Genomic DNA, 21,432 nt, shown 5'->3' on the forward strand with positions numbered 1-21,432 from the left:
CGCGAGGTGAAGGACTGCTCTGTGCTGTTGTTTCTGCCGTTACTTCAATACAAATAAAATGTAGAAGCTGTTTCAGTCACACGATTTCTACACATCATCCTTTATACGTTGACTCTGTTTTAATTGCACGGATGTATCTTTTGGCTCACTTTTCTTGAACTGAACAAGGGTAAAAATAAAAATTCTCCTACCAGGGAAGAGCTGCTTGGTGGGAGCACTGAGTTGAATCTTTTTGTCAACCTTATAGGCCAGGTCCATCTCCTCCGTCCCCTTCCTGCTAGTGCAGAAACCGGCCTCCAAGGACACTCCCTCCATGTTCTCTGACAGCTCCAGCACTCGCAGAACATCAATGGGATCACCTGGGGGGGGGGACAGGAGAGCAGAGGAGCAATTTGAAGAATTGAAGGGTTTTATGCCCAAAAGACTCAACTTTTAACAAGATATGGCTTGAATACTTTGAATAAATTCATGTTTCTTGTATTGTATGTGAACAAAACAGGCAGAGACTGTGGCAGCTGGCACTTTGATTCATGTCAGCACTTTGTTGTCTGGCTTGGTTAAGTGCTGGTTGTTAGTGCGCTGAAGAGCAGGGTTTAGTGCGGCTCAAAGCCGGTCTTAAAGTGAAGAGGCTTCTTCTGCTTCCTAGGAGTCGGAAAGAGACGAGCTCCTCGGAGATGTGGCGGCAGGTGGCCAAGCTTCTGTGGCTGTTATTACAGGATGGGGTGGTCCTCAGCCCAACCCCTAATCCGACTGCGGCACACCTGACAGCTGACACCTGCACACTGTTCACCAGTGCTCATTTATCACAGTTTCATTTCTTCACTGTTAATCAAAGATTTGCATGGTCCCACTGAGAATAAGAAACATTCTATCCATAATAATCCAATTTCATACTAAAGCCTCAAAACGTATTTGAAGGTTTGAACAGATAATGCCATTGTATTCGTTTCCCACACAATTTCTTTTGTTCTGGCCATTTTCTAAAAATGCATCTGGAAACATGTCAGAATAAGTCAAAACACGTGCAACAAGTCGAAATACCTGACAATATTCTCAGGCTGGGTGATGTAGATCAAACACAAATCAGTCGAAATGGATAATTATCACAGTAAAGGTGAAATAATTTAAGATTTTTGTTTTGCTTTATGTGGAAATAAATGATGCCAAACAGTCAAGACATTTCATAAATCTGACATTGGGGTTCGACAACATGCTCAAAAAAAGCTATTGCAATAAAAATGTTTAAATCACTCAAGAACCTTTTATTACCATAAAAGTAAGGAGATTGCAGATAGATTTTATTTTCTTTACCAGCAAAATATTTCTGAATTCTGGGGTTGGGACAACATGGACTCAAATGTTATCACAACACATTTAGGACACCATGATCATACGTGTTGTCTGTAAAGGTTCTCAGTCATCCAGGGCAAAGTTATCTTCAGTAGTTACCAGTGTGGCTTTTCCAGCCAACAGAGGCTAAATACCTGGTTTGTTACACCACTTGGATGAGAGGTGAGACATCTCGAAACTCAAATGAAGCAAGTCCAGTTGCCTACAGCTATCCACTGAAGATCTCAACTTACACTCCATACATCTGGCGTGAGCCAGGCCTAACAGTGAAAACAAGACTTGTAGGAGATCAGTATAAACACAGATGTATTTCTGGCTCCACTTCACTTTACGATCACGTTTGAACACTTGAAAAAAAATGTCTCTCTCCACTTTAAATGCAAGATTTAGGTTTATTTGTAATGAGGGCAGTAACTGTTCCCTGAATAGATATGACGGTTCTTTGATTGGTGGGTTTCTCTCACAGCACTGTGCTTGCACTTTATTTGCAGTGAGCTGGTTGTGTTATTAGATAATCCTGTTGATAAAGTGCTGCCATAAGCACTGGGCAGGATCAGAGCTTTGTGAGCGGCCAGTCTCTCACCAGCTGCTGAAGAGAGCCTATTTGGAACAACTACACACTTGGCATTCCAGGAATCTGAAATGGGGATCCTAAACCCAAATTGCCTCCTGTGTTGAGCTCCTACCGCTCATACACAGCTCGCCTTTTATTCTCCTCGTTAATTAAACATGTGGAGAGAGTTTATCCTTGCTCAGACGTTGATTGCAGAAACACCTTGTTACGTTTTATGACCTTATTTATTTGCATAACTGTATTGAAAGCTGCTTTGAGAGCTCGCCCTCTCCGTTCTCCCAGCATCACAACTGGGCTGAAAATAGGTTAATCTGTGAATTAACAGTCAGCCGTTAATAATAGAAAACATCAGGTACAGATTTTAAAGGTATTTAAGACCTCCGGAGTTTAAATGTTAGTCATAAATAAACTGTGTGTGTGAAGTTCTCAGCACTGAACAAATAACAGTAAATGTTCACCCACATACATTTAACAAGCAAAAATGTGCTCTAGTCATCATGTTGATTCATTATCGCTGATGAGTTATAAGTAATAGGTCATTTATTTTTAAAGACATTACTTTTCACATTTTGTCATACCTACATTTACCAGCCGCTTTATTAGGTACGCCAGTTCACCTGCTTGTTTAGGCAAAACACTTTACAGTATACTAACAGGGTAAAAGTATGGTAATAATTCTTTAATATTGATATGGTATTATGGTCATCTATCATCTTTTTCTCGATACTAAGGGTTCATGTGGGCTACCATCAGTTAACCCACTGGCTGTCAGAGAGCCCCACACCGACAAGCGTTTTACAGCATTTTGACTGATTTCCCAAGACCCACAAAACAGTGTGTTCTGTGACTATGTAAACACCTAAACACTACCATAAGAAAGAGCAGACTCTCTTCTTTCATCAGACGTCATTGACAGTGAACGGTTGTATTTGAATTGATGTCTATAGACATCATTGTCAGCCAATGAGTTAAGCTGCATTCATATGAAATATTTGGAATTAATAATTGGTAATTACCATAACATAATTTGTAATGTATCCTCATTCATTCTATAGTCTTATAATTGTTATTACCAAGCTAATACTCCAGAAATAAGATGGTATTACCATTATATTACTTACCTATTGCAAGATTATTACCACACTGTTAACATACTATACTGTATTGTACTGCATTGCTGTACTGTAAACAGAAATAACCAGCCAATCACATGGAATCTCAATGCATTGAGACATGAAGTCATGGTGAATTGACCAGCTGATGTTCAGAATGAGGAAGAAAGATAATTAAAGTGACTGTAGTTTCTGAGTATTTCAAAAACTGCCGACCTACTGGGATTTTCATTCACAACCATCTCTGGTGTTTACCGAAAATAGTCTGGAAAAAGACTGAGCAGCAGCAGTTCTCTGGGAGAAAATGACTTGTTGATCCCAGATGTCACTGGTGACTGGACAGACTCGTTCAAGATGACAGAGAGACAACAGTGATTTCAAATAACCACCTGTTACAATCAAGGTATAGAGGAGGCCATCTGTGAATGCATAACACATGAAGCCTCACAACAGATGGGCCGCAGAAGCAGAAAACTACAACAGGTCACACTCCTGACTCTTTATTGGACAAACAAATAATCTGTAATTATTTGTATCCTCTGCCTGACCAAGGTTTTGGAACATTCTCGATCGAGAGTGTTTTATGTTTCAGTTAGCAGGTGCGTAACTGTCAGAGATGTTGTAGAGCCATATTGGTAATTAATCTGTTTATGTATTAGAATATTGACACCTGGCACGAGCATATCAGTTTTCATATCTCTTGAGTCAGGATACTGATCGTTTGGCGATTTTAGATGTATGTCCCATTCCTTACAACATGAACCAGTCGGGTTGCATACTGGCAAGAATCTGGAGACAATAATTATACTGTATATTGTAATAGATTTTTATCCGCAAAATTAAGTGAAAAGAGGGGAAGAGAGTCAAATGGCCGAAGGTCTGCAGCCAAGTACTGGTCGGAGGGAAAAAGCCACCACAGAACCACTGTCGAGAATATTTCTAAAATATCAATACTATGCCTTAAAGCATCAACACTTTGGGTTATCAATGTTGTCTTACCACTGTTACCACCTGTGCAGAGAACATTTTTGGATAAGAGCCTCAAGTACAGTTCAGTGTTTAAAACTTGACTGCCATTTAGATGCAAAATGCTTTTGTCTGCTGCACATAACCATAAAACAATTACAAACATGAACACAGATAACATCTGCAGTTGCATCTCAACAAGACAAAGACGTCAGTCCCTGTTTGAAACACTTCTTGTAACCATGTTGTGGTTTATCAAGTTAGTTATCTTGGAGAGAGATTTATTCTCAGTCTAACATCACACAACATGATGTGTTGACAGTGCCAGTTAAGTTGGCCAATAATGTTGAATTGGTTGTAACATGCTCGATTAGGATGCCACTTCAGAAGCACAAAACAAACAATACGGTCTCAAAAGCATCGGTTTTTCTGTCAGAGCTCGTCAGTCTTTGCAGAGGAGCTTACACTTGAGTTTCGCATCACGTCTGGGTCTTGCAACGTAAATTCTGCATTAAATTGAACCGGTACTCAGACGTGTGTGAGTGTGTGTCTGCCTTTGTCTCATCCCAAGTGAGCTCTCTGTGGCTTAGCCGTGACCTTGTTTGACTTCTAAATGAAATCGCTGAAATTTAATTTCCGTTGAGATAGCAAAGTTGAAAAGTTTGTGTCCACCAAACTCTGTGAATCATTTTCCGTCTACCTTACTCATTCCCTAGCTCCCACTTGCACACGAGGAGGAAGGGGGGTCATGAGGCAGTTATGTTTGGAACAGTCCGAGTACGATTCTAAATTGAAGCAGCATGGGTCTAATTACATGAGATTCTTGGATTTCTGTCAACCCACCTGACAAAATGCCCTTAAAACAAAATAAAATAATTAACTTCTAAACTGAACTGTTTAATTTCATGTAATCCAAAGATGACATGTCAGTGCACCCAATGAACCACATAAATGAAACCTCTGTCTAATCTACCATGACATTTTAAAGTAAACATATCGCAGCTATGGGCTCACAGGAGACTGTTGAACTCTGACTATCACTCTCACGACAAGTCCAAATATTCAGCAATGAAGATGAAAATCAGAGACGAGCTGCAAATTCCACCAAAAAGACTTTTCACAATGATTTCACAATGATCTGTCAGTTAAATGTGTATCCAACACCCGAGTGTACAACATAAATTGCTGAGGGATAACTATGGCAAGCTCAGTCCAAGAAATGTAGAAAAGGGGGGGAAAAAAAACCGTGGGAAAAAAAACGTGTTGGATTTCAGACAACTCAACCCTGATCACCGCTGCAATGAGAAAACTAGTTGGATATGAGAATGACCCAAATAAAATACCAAACACAAGTTCCTGTGGAATACCCCTTCAGTTCAAAACAACCCTGTTAGTGGCGTCAAGAAGAAATCCCCCTCAGGCTAAAGGCAGACTGCCATGTGAGTTCTGGATCAATGCAACATTCGATCAAAGAAAGTTATCTGTTCCCTGCTTCGATTCATTTATCCCACCTTGAGTTGTGCCAGTTCTCTTCTTTACGTATCCTGCAGCACTGACTGTTTGAGCAGGCTCTGCTTGCATTTCATTAAACTCTGTGGTAACACTGTCCTCAACTCACCTGTCAAATTATGTTACTGCTGATAAAAGTAGGAGTTTATACTGTAAACACCGATAGAGTTTTACCCCTTCCCCTTGGAAATGAGTATAATAGTGCTTTTCCATTACACAGTTCTAGTACTACTCCGCTCTATTCTACGCGGCTTGTTATCAGGCCATGGTTTTCCATGACTATAGTACTTTCCCAAATGGGCGAGTCATAATAGAAACTGCACGAAACTGCCACAACGTTGTTTTAAACACACATAGACACATAAACCAGTGAAAAGCAAGGGAGTGATTATTGGTGTAACTGAGTCATTAGAATCAGTGACTCTTCCAGTGACGACACTCTCTGACCAATCAGTGGCCGACAGTCTGTTGATCAGCTCCGCTCGTTTGGAACCTCACCAGAGCAGGTACTAAAACAACACCAGGTACCAGGTACTCTCACTTATGAGACAAGTAGAGTCAAGCCAAGTCATGCTAGAAGTGCGCCATAAAAGGGTATGGATGGAATGGAAAGAAAAATGGGTCACATCTTCAAGATGGTCATCATATAAGTAAACGACATGTTTTTGCTCAAGATTCAACATGCAATCATCACAAAACATAAACACCACATCTAGCTGCTGCTATAATACACATGATTATGCACTTGTCTAGAGATGTGACAGAAAATGTCCTCAACATCTGGGACGGTGTGTAAGTGTCTTTGATTGATCAAATGTGCTGCTGAAAGGGCCAGTTAGCCCTTACACTCCACTCCTCTGCATCGACAAGAATCAGGGCATGCTATGCCTACAGTTGAATGTGTCAAATGGAGTGGGAGGGCTAATGGGTTCTTAGAAATGTTAACTGATTCGCCCCCTTAAGTCAGATTTCCAACATGGAAAGTCAGAGCAATCTCACAAACCCCAGCATAGGATTCCAAGATAGCTCCTACTCCCATCAGTTTTTAAAATCAATATTTTGCCTTCCATAGTTGTAAGGCTCTAATATGTAAAAGATTGTGACAGATTGTTATAAATAAAAGACTAATCCCTCTGTTCCTCAAACATGTAAGGGATCTATGGTGGCTTTCACAAACCAGAAAGGATGTTATTCTTCGTTGTTTGTGCAAGCTTCAGCTTCAAAATGCACACTGGCTAGTTTGTCTGTTCAGGCTGCTGTAAGACCCTTAACTAAAGTGCATATAAAAAGCTTAATCTAAGGCTATGAAAACTAAACAAAGAATAGTATTTCTGCCAATAAACCCTCTTATATGTTACACGCTGGACCTTTAAAGAAAGGGTTGCTGTAGCATTGTTGAATCTCTAGAGACTGATGACTCAGACATGTTTGACGATCACACCAAAAGGTCAAAGTACAGTGATCTCACAGACATCTGGAAAATTCTGGGAGAACGCTGGTCAGTAACCCACACAGCACATTCACATTCTCCATGTAAGACATTTCCTCCGTTTTCTTTTTCTTGTCCGTGTGGGGTTTTTTTTTTTTCTGTGAGACAACCACTTCTGCCCAGAAACAATGCTGTCCACAGTTCCCCTGCCAAAAAACAGCTGAGCTCTCCACCTCACAGATCATCCTCTATACGATTGGAAATGCCACCACACAGTCTTCATCTGTGCATTTTCTCTGGCTCTGCGACACTTGACGCATCTCGTCCGTGCCCTGCAGTTACACCGCTCAGCACCACTTCAGTCATACATGGACATAAAGTGTTCTTTCCAAACCAAAGATCTGGAAGGACATTGTTGATGACTCACACCACCTACACTCCCAGCTAAGCCTGAAAATACCACTCACACACAATACTACACTGTCAAAAAAGCCTGGGAACTGGGGGATTTTAACTGCAAATGAGGCCAAAAAACTATCTGTGCGATGAGAATTTTCCGTTTATAAGTTGGACCACACCCTGCGATGAGTGGAAAAAAGGCCTGATGCTGACGCTTCAATTTGCTGTTTTGAGATTATAATAACCAGTAATACATGCACACGATGAGTATGCCTTTGTACTATAGATCTATTGTAAAGTAAATAAATATTAAACTTCTGTTTTTTCTTGAACTCTGCCTTATGTCACGGTCTATCGTGACCAGTGTATTTTAGCAAAACATTTATACATGTATGGCTGTTTAAACTAGGGGCTACACAGTGGTGCAGTAACATTGTCGCCTCACAGCAAGAGGGTCATTGGTTCGTATCCTGATTCAACTGTGGGCTTTACTGTGTGGAGTTTCCATGTTCTCGCCACGTGCCAGGTACTCTGCCTTCTTCCCACAGTCCAAAAACATGCACAATTGGGGATTAGGTTAATTGTGACAATGTGAGAAGAGAATTTATGGTTGTTCATCTCCATATGTTGGAGCTGTGGTGGACTAGTGACCTGTCCAGGGTGCACCCTGCTTTTTGCCTTATGTTTTTTTTGTGCTTATTTATTTTACACAATCAAGATATTTTATATCCACATATACTGTATATCTGCTATATATCTGCTGTGACGTGTATGAAAAATATTCGACAACTTTCACTGCAGAATAGGACAAATGACCTCTGCAGTTGGACAAAAGGAAAGACGTATATATCAGTATCGGTTATTGGAGTAATATCGGGCATTGACATAAAGTTTAATATCATGCAGCATCCCTAGATATGACACATTGTTTCTTATGTTCCCCATAACTACTAAGGACAGCCCATGACCAAGAACAAAGGAACTAGCCTTGTAAATAGAGGGTCACCAGTTCAAATCCTGGAACAGGTCAAGGGCTGCGGTGACACTGAGCAAGGCACCCAATCCCCATTGCTCCCCTGGAGCAGAAATGCCGTCCACTGCTCCTGCACCTGGCTTGTGTTTGTTCACTACTGGTGCGTTTAAAAAAGGATGGTTTAAATGCAGAGGTCAAATTTATACTAACTAACTAATTGGTATCTGTGCAAAAAAAAATGCACATTTTAAAGACTTTGATATGTGAGTTGGATGGATCGGCTGGACAAGCATGACATAGTCTGACAAAAGTGTGACGAAGTTGAATAAACCCCTCAAAGTTCAATGGAAGCAATGATCAGCAGTTTGATTTGTTCAGATGCTTTGTGTGGAGGCTGTCGTGAGATGATGTGCTTTAGGAAATGTGCTTTGTAAAATCAGTCAGATTAGACCGGACACTTGAAGAAAGGCTAAGGAAATATACTAAACTAACCCTAACCCTAACCCAGATAATCAGTAGAACACAAAGTTATTACAGGAGTAATAATTTTAAAAAATCCAGTGGCATGAATCCAGACACTTTTTGAAGGATAGCCTGAATCAAATTAGTACTGCAGAGTGCAGTGTGTATTATTATAACCATAACCCTAACCCACATTGCAGCTAAATGTGATTGAAATACTGACTTTATATGCAATCACAACAGAATAAACAAGCAATTTGTCAACACTTTTTATCTGTTGCTAAATCAACATTATGGAAGAATGCCGTTTCATGATTCATCTCTGTATTGTCTCTTTTTCTGTGGAACTCTAAAATATTTTACTTGTAAGGCTGCAATTTTGCAAACTAAGAGGCAGTGATGTGTATTGTCATTCATGTGCTTCATGGTTACGTCTGCTTTCAGTTAACGCTCAGAGGTTTCCAGTGAGTCAAGTCAGCGGTTGTGCAAATGCCTGTGGAGAACTTCAGCTTTTTCTGTATTTTGGTTATGGGTCATTATGAAGTCATGAAGATTATTGGGAGACAATGAGAGTAACGAGGAGAGCAACCAATACGGCGTAGAGCAAGTGTTTGATCATTGTAGCATGTTGCCTTGTAGTAAAGCCAGCTTATTTGTAACACCACATAATTAATATGTATTTTAATATTAATTATAGACACACACACAGATGTAAAGAGTGCTACGATGAAGCATGTCAAATCCAGCCCACTCTATCCCATCCAATAAGTGTGTTGCCAGACTACCAAACAATTACCTACAAAAACAGAGCGCATATCTTAAATTTAATTTAAGTTATTTTAAGTTAATTTAATTTGTTTTCAAATTAAAATGATGACATCCCAACCTTTAGTTTGCAAAAACAAATTGCCAAAGTGCGAGTTCTGTCAAAAAAAAAGGTGTTGATACATCAATGCGCAGTTTTAATCGGTTGGACGGAAATCGATTTTGAAAAAAAATCAAGAGCATTACGGCTCGCATACATGGCTGCTGTCTGCAAATATACACCATGGTCCATCGACGAGATGCAGCCGATTAGTGTTAGAACTGAAACCTTCTACATTTAAACAAAGTTACATAACTATCTGCCAGTCATTCACTCACTATCTATCAGAAGACAGAGGATCAAACAAAGTTTTTTGCAATCAAAATAATCAAGGCATACATAATTTTGAGGAACTTTACGACATAAGGTCATGAATTCATGTTATCATTGAGAGAAACACAACAGTTGCTACTATGAGCAAATACTTGGCGACAGTGGAGTGAGGCAAATCTGGTGGAATGTGGTCACACATTTCCTTCCAGTTCACATCAGCACCACATGCTTCAATCTCTACAGTTTGTTCTGCTCATGTTTGTTCACAGCAGGTTGGGTCGCCGGGCCAAAAGCTTCTTGGCCCATAGAGAAAACACCTGCCCCTCAAGGCCTCTATAACTAAGCAGCCACTACACACACAAACACACGTGTGGTTCTATTCGCTCAGCAGAACTGTAACTGCAAGCCTAACACTGGACGTTAAAGCTCAGCCTGACCCAATTTTTCAGGAGGAGGTTTTAAAGGTTTTGTTTTGTGTCAACTCAGGATGCCACAAACCCTACACAACAAATGCAGTTTCCTAAACACATTTGTTTATGTGGAACCTGAGGCAGAGAGGATTATCTGGCCAGAAACATGCAAGGGTACACATGACCAAGCCCTTGTGTGTTTCAACCCCAAGCCATCACTTAGTCTCACAGACATCACAACTGTGAGGCAGCTATTATGGAAATGTAACACCAGAGCTAATATACATCAAATGCTACTATTTACTGCTCCCACGCACATAAAAACAACACATGTAACACAGGTTGTATGTACAAGCAGAAATAATTGTGGAACCAAGACCAAAAAAACATAACAATAACACCCACTCACATCTGGATCCTCTGTGCAGTGGGAATGGATACAGTCAGTGTTAAATACCAGGTCAAATGACTGTGTAATACCTCTTCCACAGTAAAATATGTGGGTAAATACAGGGTTTTGGACATGATTAAACCTACTTAAAAAGGGCAATTGGCTCATTTCCCATTGCCAGTAAAGGAGCTGTTTTTCCTGCAGTAAGTCATATTTAATGTCACAAACAGGCTGTTATCAGCCATCACTGTGGCGCAAAAGTACAACACAGAGTAGTAATAATAATAAATCAATTGGGGAGAAGAAGCTCAATTTACCATAAGACCTCTATTCAAACTGAGCTTATTTTGCAGCCTGCAGAGTCCCCCCTGGTGTCTTACAGCTACTTGGTTCTTATTTCATGTACATATAAAAAGTGAAGCCTAGGAAGGTTAGCCACCAGTGGGCAACTTTTCTTGTTGCAAACAAGAAGACTATATTCATTCTTTTTTATCGAGGTGTTAAAAAGGTTTAGTCAAGCAGAAATGTGAGCAAGGGGTCAATATGTCATCAAGGTTAGCATTAGTGCCTCCACATTGCATCAGTATTGGAAAGCGATCTACTGTGACCTGCTGCTGAGAGGTGCATGAGACGGATGAGTATGATAATGAGGCCCATAAAACAGGGGATAAAGAGTGAGATGACTTATGAGAGGACACTGCGATGAGGTCGGCCCCTCTGATGTCTGCTCATTACGATTCTACAGGAAGCATCTCCGACTCGTCCCAAAGAAACAGAAAAGCAGCTTGAAGCATCCAGTGATGAGACGCACAGAAGCCTGAGAGGCAGGAAATGACTCCATTTCTTGATACCAGATGTGTGATGGATACTATAGATTGAAGTTAAGGCACAATGAAGTGTTTAAGCACAATTTGGAGCAGAATTTCACATCATCAGAAGTTCCCAATCCCATTTTTACCCCTATCCTTTGCCACTTAGAGCTGAACATTGATAAGGGGTAGGGCTAAAGGCCCTGGTATACTTCCGCGCACATGCCGCGTGCGTTGGGTCGCATATTGTGAACCGTGGTATACTCGCCCCTCAGGGTCCTGTAGTATCCCACTTCACCATTGGGCGGCAGTACAAGTCTGGACACAGGGAAGTCCTACCAAAGAAGAAAACAATGCTAAAGCTCCCTCGGACCAAAATCTGGGCTGCACTTTGCGTGTTGATACCGATATTTGCGTCCGCGTGCACGGAAGTATACCGTGGCCGTGAGTGGTAGCATGGGCGGAGCTATGGGGGGGCAAGGGGGGGGGGGGGTTGGGCTTGCCCACCCAGCTGCCCCCCTAACTTTTGTGTTTTAAAATCTTTACTTGTAAAAACATCCGCGACTATGTCCACAAGCTTTTCAAAGTATTGAAACAAACAATAAATTGACCAAAAGTCAATAGTTTAATATAATCTTAGGCCCCTGACTCACTCACCCTGCATCAAACGTGCAGTGAGCTGTTCACAGTCTGGCTCACACACAGCGAGTCTGCTTGCGGTGACTTTGCATCCCGACACAGAGTGGAGCGACTGAGCTGCCCCTCGACTGAAGGTGAAGTCAGTTTCCCCAGGTGAAGTTTAAACACACCAATTTAACTTGTATAATGAATGTAATCTAAGGATATTCAGCGCCAGCGATAACAGCTCGGCCATTAATTAAATGTGAAATCGCTTGCTCGTGATTTGTAAGAGCGTTTTGCTCTTTGACTAGTTTTGATTTTAGTAAAGACAACAGCTTCATACAATATATTAAAATTGTAAAACTGTCATGTTTTAATCCATAACGTTTACACAGGGTTGCCGCTTTGCGGGCATTACGTCACAACACACTACACAGTTGTAGCTAGATCTTATTGATTTAATTAGCTAAGCAGTAGACCTGCTATAAAACCATTTACTGGGGCGACAGTGGGAGAGAGAGTCGTCTTTCAACTCGATTCCTGGCTCCGCTAGTCGACAAGCCGATGTGTTCTTAAGCCACTTAACCCCACGTTGCTCCTGACGGCTGTGCCGGTATGAAAAATGAGTGATAGAAAAACGTATGAAAGTGTGAGTGAATGGGTGAATAGGAACTGTAGTGCAAAGCAGCTTTGAGTGGTCATCCAGACTGGAAATACAAAATACAAAAAATACAAAACCATTTACTGTCACCAATCACAGCAATGAGTTAAACCAGGTGACATCCTTCACTTTTCTAATTGGGAAAATAACAAATACAATAGCATTAAGTAGTGTAAACATAACTGTTGTGTGTAATAAATATCTTCTGATTTTAGATTTGTTTTACGTATTAGCTACATGGCTCTACAGTGTTGTGATGAAGGATAACCAGAGCTTCTCTTTTTAGTAAGAAAAGTGCACAGCAGAAAGAGAAGTAGAAGGTAGTGAACTGGAGAGACCAGGAGGCTCAAAGCAGAAGAAGACCACAGAAGGAGATGAAGAAATAAGTGAAGGAAAAGAGGATGTGAGGGATGAAGAGGAGGAGGCTGCTTCAGATTCACGAAGTGAGACAGAGGCAGGGAGTGACAGGGAGGAAGAGGCTCCTCTGCCTTTTAAGTGTTTTATTATTTTTGATTATTGCACTTTTTATTTTAGATTTTAACTTTGATTTTAATACGTTTACTTTTTAAGAGATACACTGGGCCTGTTCCTGTTGTTAATGATAAAACAGTAATTAGTTTTAAATTTTTGAATTTTCTAGATCCGCCACTGAGTGGTAGGGGCTAGGATTGGTATGAGACTGAGCCAAAGTCTGAGAGGCAGTTTCAATGCAGCATCATCAGCATCTCTGACAAGTCTTCCATCGGAAAAACACATGTAACAGTGGGAGATACTGGAGCTTCCACTTTCCCTTGTCTCGCTCCCCTGCTAAATTCAGCAGCGCTTTTCATTTTGCCACTAATTTGTTGCTGGATCAAAGACGAACAAGGCATGGCGTCCTCCACTGGGACGTCTGTTGCGGGATTGGCAAGGAAGTCTGATCAAATGGGATGCAGTCGGAGGGCTATATGCACAATTTCCCCTCTGTCATGGAGGCAGTGAAGTATGAAGGTATGAGCAGGCAGAAGGAGATAGAAATAGAACATAATAGAAAAAATAAACAGTTTCTAGTCTCTGACTTTAAATTTGAAAAAAAATATAAAAAAATACAAGACAGAAAAGAAAACTGTGTTGAGGCAAAAGAACAGAGGATTCTAAATGTAACTAACTGTAGACGTGTGCAAGAATGTCTCACTTCCTGTCAGCAAACATGACTACAAAGTGCTCTCTCATCTCTCGAACACACACACACTGAAGGCATATGGGAAAACATTCTTTCACTGTAACACATACACACACATATGCACGCCAAATCTCCTAGACCCAGAGGCACAAAGAGCATTATCAGCCTCATGCACATTATCTGCATGTTTGCCATATCACTGCCACCATGTGTCCCATGCAGTTTGAAATAATCCAAGCCTCTTACACTACACTAGCTGTCATTAGAGTGGAGGACACCGCCACTCTCTGTGCCACTTGAATCCACTCATGTCACTTGGCTCTCTTCACTTTTATTCCAGCCAATGCATTTCAACGACTCCTGCCGGACGTAAAGTTGGCGCATGTCGGGAGCCATGGGTGAGCATGAGATGTTTTCTTAACACACTTTGTTGGTGACCACCGAGTGAACTCCTGCCGTCAAGGCACGCCAGGAAGACTAAACTGCAGCACCTGTGAGGAAACGGTCTCCTGCCAGTGGAAGATACTCACAACATGGCCTCAGGGCACGGATGACAGAGAGCAGTGTGCCAGATGAAATGAAATACAGCACATTACACAACCTGGTGGTAACTGTCTATTGTGGGAATGAGGAAGTTTTTAAAAGGGCTGCAGAACTTGCTGAATGTGGGAAAAATGTGGTGGGTTTTTTTGGGGGGGGAAATCAGATTCTTCACCATTAATCTATGAATTTTCTTGGCAAGTTATTTATTCATAATTGCACATTTGGAAGTAGAAAACCTGTTTTTACTAATAAAGTTGAATCATAGACAAATTTAGTGACGAAAAGAGCAATTAAGACAATTGATGTGTGTATTTTCATGTAACCCCTACACATTTTCTTCTCCGTAAATGTGGACACAAGGCACTGTGATGAAATGCAAAACTGTCCAAATTGTCCAACAATAAGACAGAGAATAGACAGGTTTATCAATGATTGCACTAAAAGGCACTCACAATAAGTCAAGTGGTGATGCATTTCCATTATTGGGATAATTGTGAAGTGTAAAAATCATTCCTATATGATGGTTGCCAACATACAGTCATAGTGAGTTGTTTTGAAGTGCCACTAGGGGAAGACTGCAATCCAGTTCCATTATTGAATTGAAATTCTTATTTGATCCCATGCCTGGCTCACACATGTAAGCCTAATTTTTACAGAAAACATATTTGTCGCCTGGATCTGTATCCTCTCCAGGTCCGGCCCCCTTCAGTTCAATTTCAGTTAAGGAAGTTCTCATTCACAAAAAAGTCCACCCTCTGAGGGACTGTGGGATGAGTCAGACTCGACTGCTGAAAAACAGCTAAGGGGGTTACAACAAGGTAGGCAAAGCAGGCGATTACTTGGGGCCCTGAGCTGAGGTGGGGATTACATTAATCATCAGCAACTACATATTTGTGAGAACAACTTGATTTTTTTCTAGCGAGAGAATACAATGACATCATAGTCGGAAACACCCTAACTAAGCTAAACTAACCTGGGGAACCCAAGGTGTCTTGAAAAGCCGCTGGACACAAATTCAAAAGTGTTTCCACTGTCATTTTATAACGCACAACCTCAGATACACTTGGGTATTTTGTTGGTTTTAAATTGTAGGCAAAGTGGCATTTAATGTTGGAAATGAAAATACAATTTAGCAATTTAGGGGAACAAAAATAAAGCTTTCTGCTACACTGGAACAATTTTTATGTTTCATATGTTATTTCATTTATTGTCGAATCTCTGGATATGAGACAGTTACTCTCACAAACCAAGAGGAAAACAAATAAGCTAAACAAACATAAACCATGGAAACAAAAGCACACATAGGACCTTTGCTTCTTCTATTAGGCACAAAAGAGACCATTATGTGTCTTTTTGCAGGTGGATAATTTGAAAAATGAGCCACTTTTGTCCCAGAAAGGCCCAGTGGTTACAAAAGTCGGTGGAAGCAGTGTGCAAAACAAAGCTTGGCACATACTCAAGTGTGGTGAGAGTCAGAGTCCGAGGGAAACACATTAAACAGATCCATGACAGGAATTTTAATCTACTCAAGTTCCACCAGCGTTCTGCCGTTTCACCTCCTTCTCGAGCCAACGCTAAACCTTTTCACAGTAAACCGACGCCGGTCACAAGCAAACTCTAACCTGACATCATCACAGCTCACTGTTGATAAGCTCTCTCTCACTCTCTCTCTCTCTCTTTCCCTCACTCTCTCTGTCTCTCTCTGTGAATCCCACAGCTCAACCACCTGGCACTAAGTTCCTCACAAGTGCAGATTATTTGCATAGTTAGGAAACTTTTCTAAAAAGTTGTTTTGTGCCTGTTTTTATTTTGTAAAGCAGAATTCAGCATCAAATGCATGTGCACATTTATACAGATTCACACACATGTTTTTTGTGCTGCTATTCTTCCAAGGACTCTGCATTGACCTCTATTCATTTGAACAGCCTAAACAAAGCATTATCCCGAACCTCCGCCTTTTTCAAACCACAATTCAACTCTTAGTCTTAAACTTAGTTTGTTCCTCGGAAATGAGGTTCAGCCACATTGGGACCAGGATTTTATCCCTTTGAGGACTAATTCTGGTGCTGCCAAGGGCCTAAATAGGCATCCTAGAACACACACACACACACACACACATTCTTGTACTTGCTGCATACTGAGGACCGGGTTGCTGACAAAGTGAGGACAAGCGTTTCCACTTAAAAACACAATTACAAATGTCTACTTCATGAATGACATCGACAAAGAACGACTGGTTGCAGTACCATAAAATGTCTGCAGGTAGAGCCCCAGAGCAAAAGGGGCTGGAAAACTTTTTCGATTATTATTATTTTATTTTTTTTTGTCAAAAATTTTACAAAAACGGCATACTATACTATGTCGTCCAAACCCAACATTTATGGTCCAAAATTTGACAAAAATGTATTGTTTTTTTTACAAATTGAGTATAGCATATAGCAACCTAAGGAAGTGATTTCAATGAAAACAGAGGACTGGCCAAAATGTCCTCACTCTGTAAAAATGACCTCACTTTGTTGGTTAAAAACCCTCACTGGTCCTCAGTATGCTGCAAGTACAAGAACACACACACACACACACACACACACACACACACACACACACACACACACACACACCATGACCCAAGATGAACACTGGCAGAGATAACGGATTACATTTTTTTTGAAAGTCATCGGACTGTGCTCTTATTTTGAAAGGCAGGATTCAGCAGCATCACATTCACACAGATTCACACAATTGCCATGATCTAATGTGAACAATGCATGACGTTTATGCAGGCAAAAGATCGAACTTTGTGAAACAAAAACAAAAAAACATCCACCAAAAAGTGAGATGGGTTATTTATGAATTCAGAAATGTATCTGGTTTAAGGTTTGTTTTCAAGGTTATTTTCAAAGTTATGGAACTTTTCTAAACTTGACTGAAGTCGATAACTGTTTGGTGTTTGCTGGAGATTAAAAATCAACGCAGCACTTAATAAAAAAAAGTGTCATCGTTCACCATGAACTTCTCTGTTATTTCACTTCATCTCTCCATGTTCAGATACTTTACCAGCTCGTGTCGCTGCCACCTGGAACAGGATGAAAAGAAGTTGCGCTATTCTCCTGCGCGCTCTGCTCCTCGTAAAATGGTCCATGTTTCCTCGCGCACAAAACTCCGCTGCCTCGTTTTGTTTTACTCTGCGCAACTTTTGATAATGTGCGGGATCTACGCAGCCATACGCGTGGAGAGTCACAGCCTGTAGGTCCACGCGCGTGACTGTTGTTGGAGCTGTTGGTGTTGGTCGGTTGGTGATGGTGGAAGTGGTGGCTCCTCTCTGACCCTCTCATTCAAACTTCTCCCTCTCACCATCACTCCCTCCCTCAGATCTCCACCTCCTCCGCCTCCTCCCCTCCTATAAAGACGGCGACTCCTCCATAAATCACCTTTTATCGTTTGACAGGTCCACCATGGCACGTGCCCTGTTTTGTTTTTCTTTTCCTTCAAATCAACTTTATTCAACAAGCACCTGAGAGCAGAGGCGTTTCAAAAGACTGTGTGGACTCAGAGAAAAAGGGACTATGTTGGTTGGGTGTGATTAGGGTCCTGATCCAGTAATAATTCTCTGGCTTGGGTCGAGTTCAGTCAAGTCACTTAATAATTTGTTAATTAAAATGTATTTTAATGAAACATATTGTACAATAAGCTTAATGTTATTGCTTTATTGAGAATATGGTGTAAACCTTGGTAGATATACAACATAAATAGATGATGAGTTCAAATAAGTTATAATAAGTAGAAACATGAACGTGATTGACCTATTTAAAACTGGAGTTTACCACAACAACTCAAAATAAAGCACCATGTTTGGATTATGTAAATAGCTATCAGCAGTTACAGTTCAACAACAGTTAATAAAGAAGAGCTGGTTGTTGTTAAAGTGACTCTGGTATTTTATTAAACGTGTGTTGACTTGTGTGTATCTGTGTGCTTGCATGCGTTCCTGCATGTGTGTGTGCATGTGTGTCTGGTGTGTGTGTGTGTTCATGGGGATAGAAGTGCTTGCCTCCTGGATGTAACAATAACTTTTGTCATTTGCCATGTACTGAAATATCCTACTCAAGTAAAAAATACCACTATTTTGAGTACAATAAAAGTACTGGTCTAAAATAGTAAAAGTAACTTTTTTAATAAGGTTGGGGTTCAAAATACAATATGTAAATATGTAAATAGAATGCATCAATCAAAATGGGTCAAAGGTCACAAATGTCACTCACTCAGTGACCATAATTAATTTTCACATGTCCTCATCATTCACCTGTCCTCATCGTTCACATGTCCTCATCGTTCAAATGTCCTCATCATTCACCTGTCCTCATCGTTTACATGTCCTCATCGTTTACGTGTCCTCATCGTTCACATGTCCTCATCGTTCAAATGTCCTCATCATTCACATGTCCTCATCGTTCACATGTCCTCATTGTTCAAATGTCCTCATCATTCACATGTCCTCATCGTTCACATGTCCTCATCGTTCACATGTCCTCATCATTTACATGTCCTCATCATTCACCTGTCCTCATCGTTCACATGTCCTCATCGTTCACATGTCCTCATCGTTTACATGTCCTCATCGTTTACGTGTCCTCATCGTTCACATGTCCTCATCATTCAAATGTCCTCATCATTCACATGTCCTCATCGTTCACATGTCCTCATTGTTCAAATGTCCTCATCATTCACATGTCCTCATCGTTCACATGTCCTCATCGTTCACATGTCCTCATCATTTACATGTCCTCATCATTCACCTGTCCTCATCGTTCACATGTCCTCATCGTTCACATGTCCTCATCATTTACATGTCCTCATCATTCACCTGTCCTCCTCGTTCACTTCTCCTCATCATTTACATGTCCTCATCGTTCACATGTCCTCATCATTTACATGTCCTCATCATTTACATGTCCTCATCATTCACATGTCCTCATCGCTTACATGTCCTCATCATTCACCTGTCCTCCTCGTTCACCTGTCCTTATCATTTACATGTCCTCATCGTTCACATGTTCTCATCATTTACATGTCCTCATCATTTACATGTCCTCATCATTTACATGTCCTCATCGTTCACATGTCCTCATCATTCACATGTCCTCATTGTTCACATGTCCTCATCATTCACCTGTCCTCCTCGTTAACCTGTCCTCATCATTAACATGTCCTCATCGTTCACATGTCCTCATGGTTTATATGCCCTCATCATTTACATGTCCTCATCATTTACATGTCCTCATCATTCACCTGTCCTCATCGTTTACATGTCCTCATCGTTTACATGTCCTCATCATTCACCTGTCCTCCTCGTTCACCTGTCCTTATCATTTACATGTCCTCATCGTTCACATGTTCTCATCATTTACATGTCCTCATCATTTACATGTCCTCATCATTTACATGTCCTCATCATTCACCTGTCCTCATCATTTACATGCCCTCATCATTCACATGTCCTCATTGTTCACGTCCTCATCCTTTACATGTCCTCATCACTTACATGTCCTCTTCATTCACATGTCCTCATCATTTACGTGTCCTCATCATTCACATGTCCTCATTGCTCACATGTCCTTGTCATTCACATGTCCTCATCATTAACATGTCCTCATCGTTCACATGTTCTCATCATTTACATGTCCTCATCATTTACATGTCCTCATCATTTACATGTCCTCATCATTCACCTGTCCTCATCATTTACATGCCCTCATCATTCACATGTCCTCATTGTTCACGTCCTCATCATTTACGTGTCCTCATCATTCACATGTCCTCATTGCTCACATGTCCTTGTCATTCACATGTCCTCATCGCTTACATGTCCTCATCATTCACCTGTCCTCCTCGTTCACCTGTCCTTATCATTTACATGTCCTCATCGTTCACATGTTCTCATCATTTACATGTCCTCATCATTTACATGTCCTCATCATTTACATGTCCTCATCGTTCACATGTCCTCATCATTCACATGTCCTCATTGTTCACATGTCCTCATCATTCACCTGTCCTCCTCGTTAACCTGTCCTCATCATTAACATGTCCTCATCGTTCACATGTCCTCATGGTTTATATGCCCTCATCATTTACATGTCCTCATCATTTACATGTCCTCATCATTCACCTGTCCTCATCGTTTACATGTCCTCATCGTTTACATGTCCTCATCATTCACCTGTCCTCCTCGTTCACCTGTCCTTATCATTTACATGTCGTCATCGTTCACATGTTCTCATCATTTACATGTCCTCATCATTTACATGTCCTCATCATTTACATGTCCTCATCATTCACCTGTCCTCATCATTTACATGCCCTCATCATTCACATGTCCTCATTGTTCACGTCCTCATCCTTTACATGTCCTCATCACTTACATGTCCTCTTCATTCACATGTCCTCATCATTTACGTGTCCTCATCATTCACATGTCCTCATTGCTCACATGTCCTTGTCATTCACATGTCCTCATCATTAACATGTCCTCATCGTTCACATGTTCTCATCATTTACATGTCCTCATCATTTACATGTCCTCATCATTTACATGTCCTCATCATTCACCTGTCCTCATCATTTACATGCCCTCATCATTCACATGTCCTCATTGTTCACGTCCTCATCATTTACGTGTCCTCATCATTCACATGTCCTCATTGCTCACATGTCCTTGTCATTCACATGTCCTCATCATTAACATGTCCTCATCGTTCACATGTCCTCATTGTTCACATGTCCTCATCGTTCACATGTCCTCATCATTCACATGTCCTCATCATTCACATGTCCTCATTGTTCACATGTCCTCATCATTCACCTGTCCTCCTCGTTAACCTGTCCTCATCATTAACATGTCCTCATCGTTCACATGTCCTCATGGT

At 40.9% G+C, this 21,432-nt stretch overlaps 1 protein-coding gene across 1 annotated transcript in view; it reads right to left on the reverse strand.

Annotated features, from left to right (window-relative positions):
- The window catches only part of col5a3a (collagen, type V, alpha 3a), a 90,387-nt gene extending 72,587 nt beyond the window's left edge, over positions 1-17,800 (reverse strand). The window contains exons 1-2 of the mRNA XM_083895899.1: positions 17,564-17,800; positions 192-359 (exon numbers count right to left, since the gene is read on the reverse strand). Coding sequence (XP_083752025.1) covers positions 192-359; positions 17,564-17,648 — 253 coding nt within the window. The 5' untranslated portion in view covers positions 17,649-17,800. The remainder of the gene's footprint in view (positions 1-191; positions 360-17,563) is intronic.
- Between the last annotated feature and the right edge of the window lie 3,632 nt (positions 17,801-21,432).

This window comes from Microchirus variegatus (assembly GCF_963457635.1).
Source record: "Microchirus variegatus genome assembly, chromosome: 10".
NCBI classification, from domain to species: Eukaryota; Metazoa; Chordata; class Actinopteri; order Pleuronectiformes; family Soleidae; genus Microchirus; species Microchirus variegatus.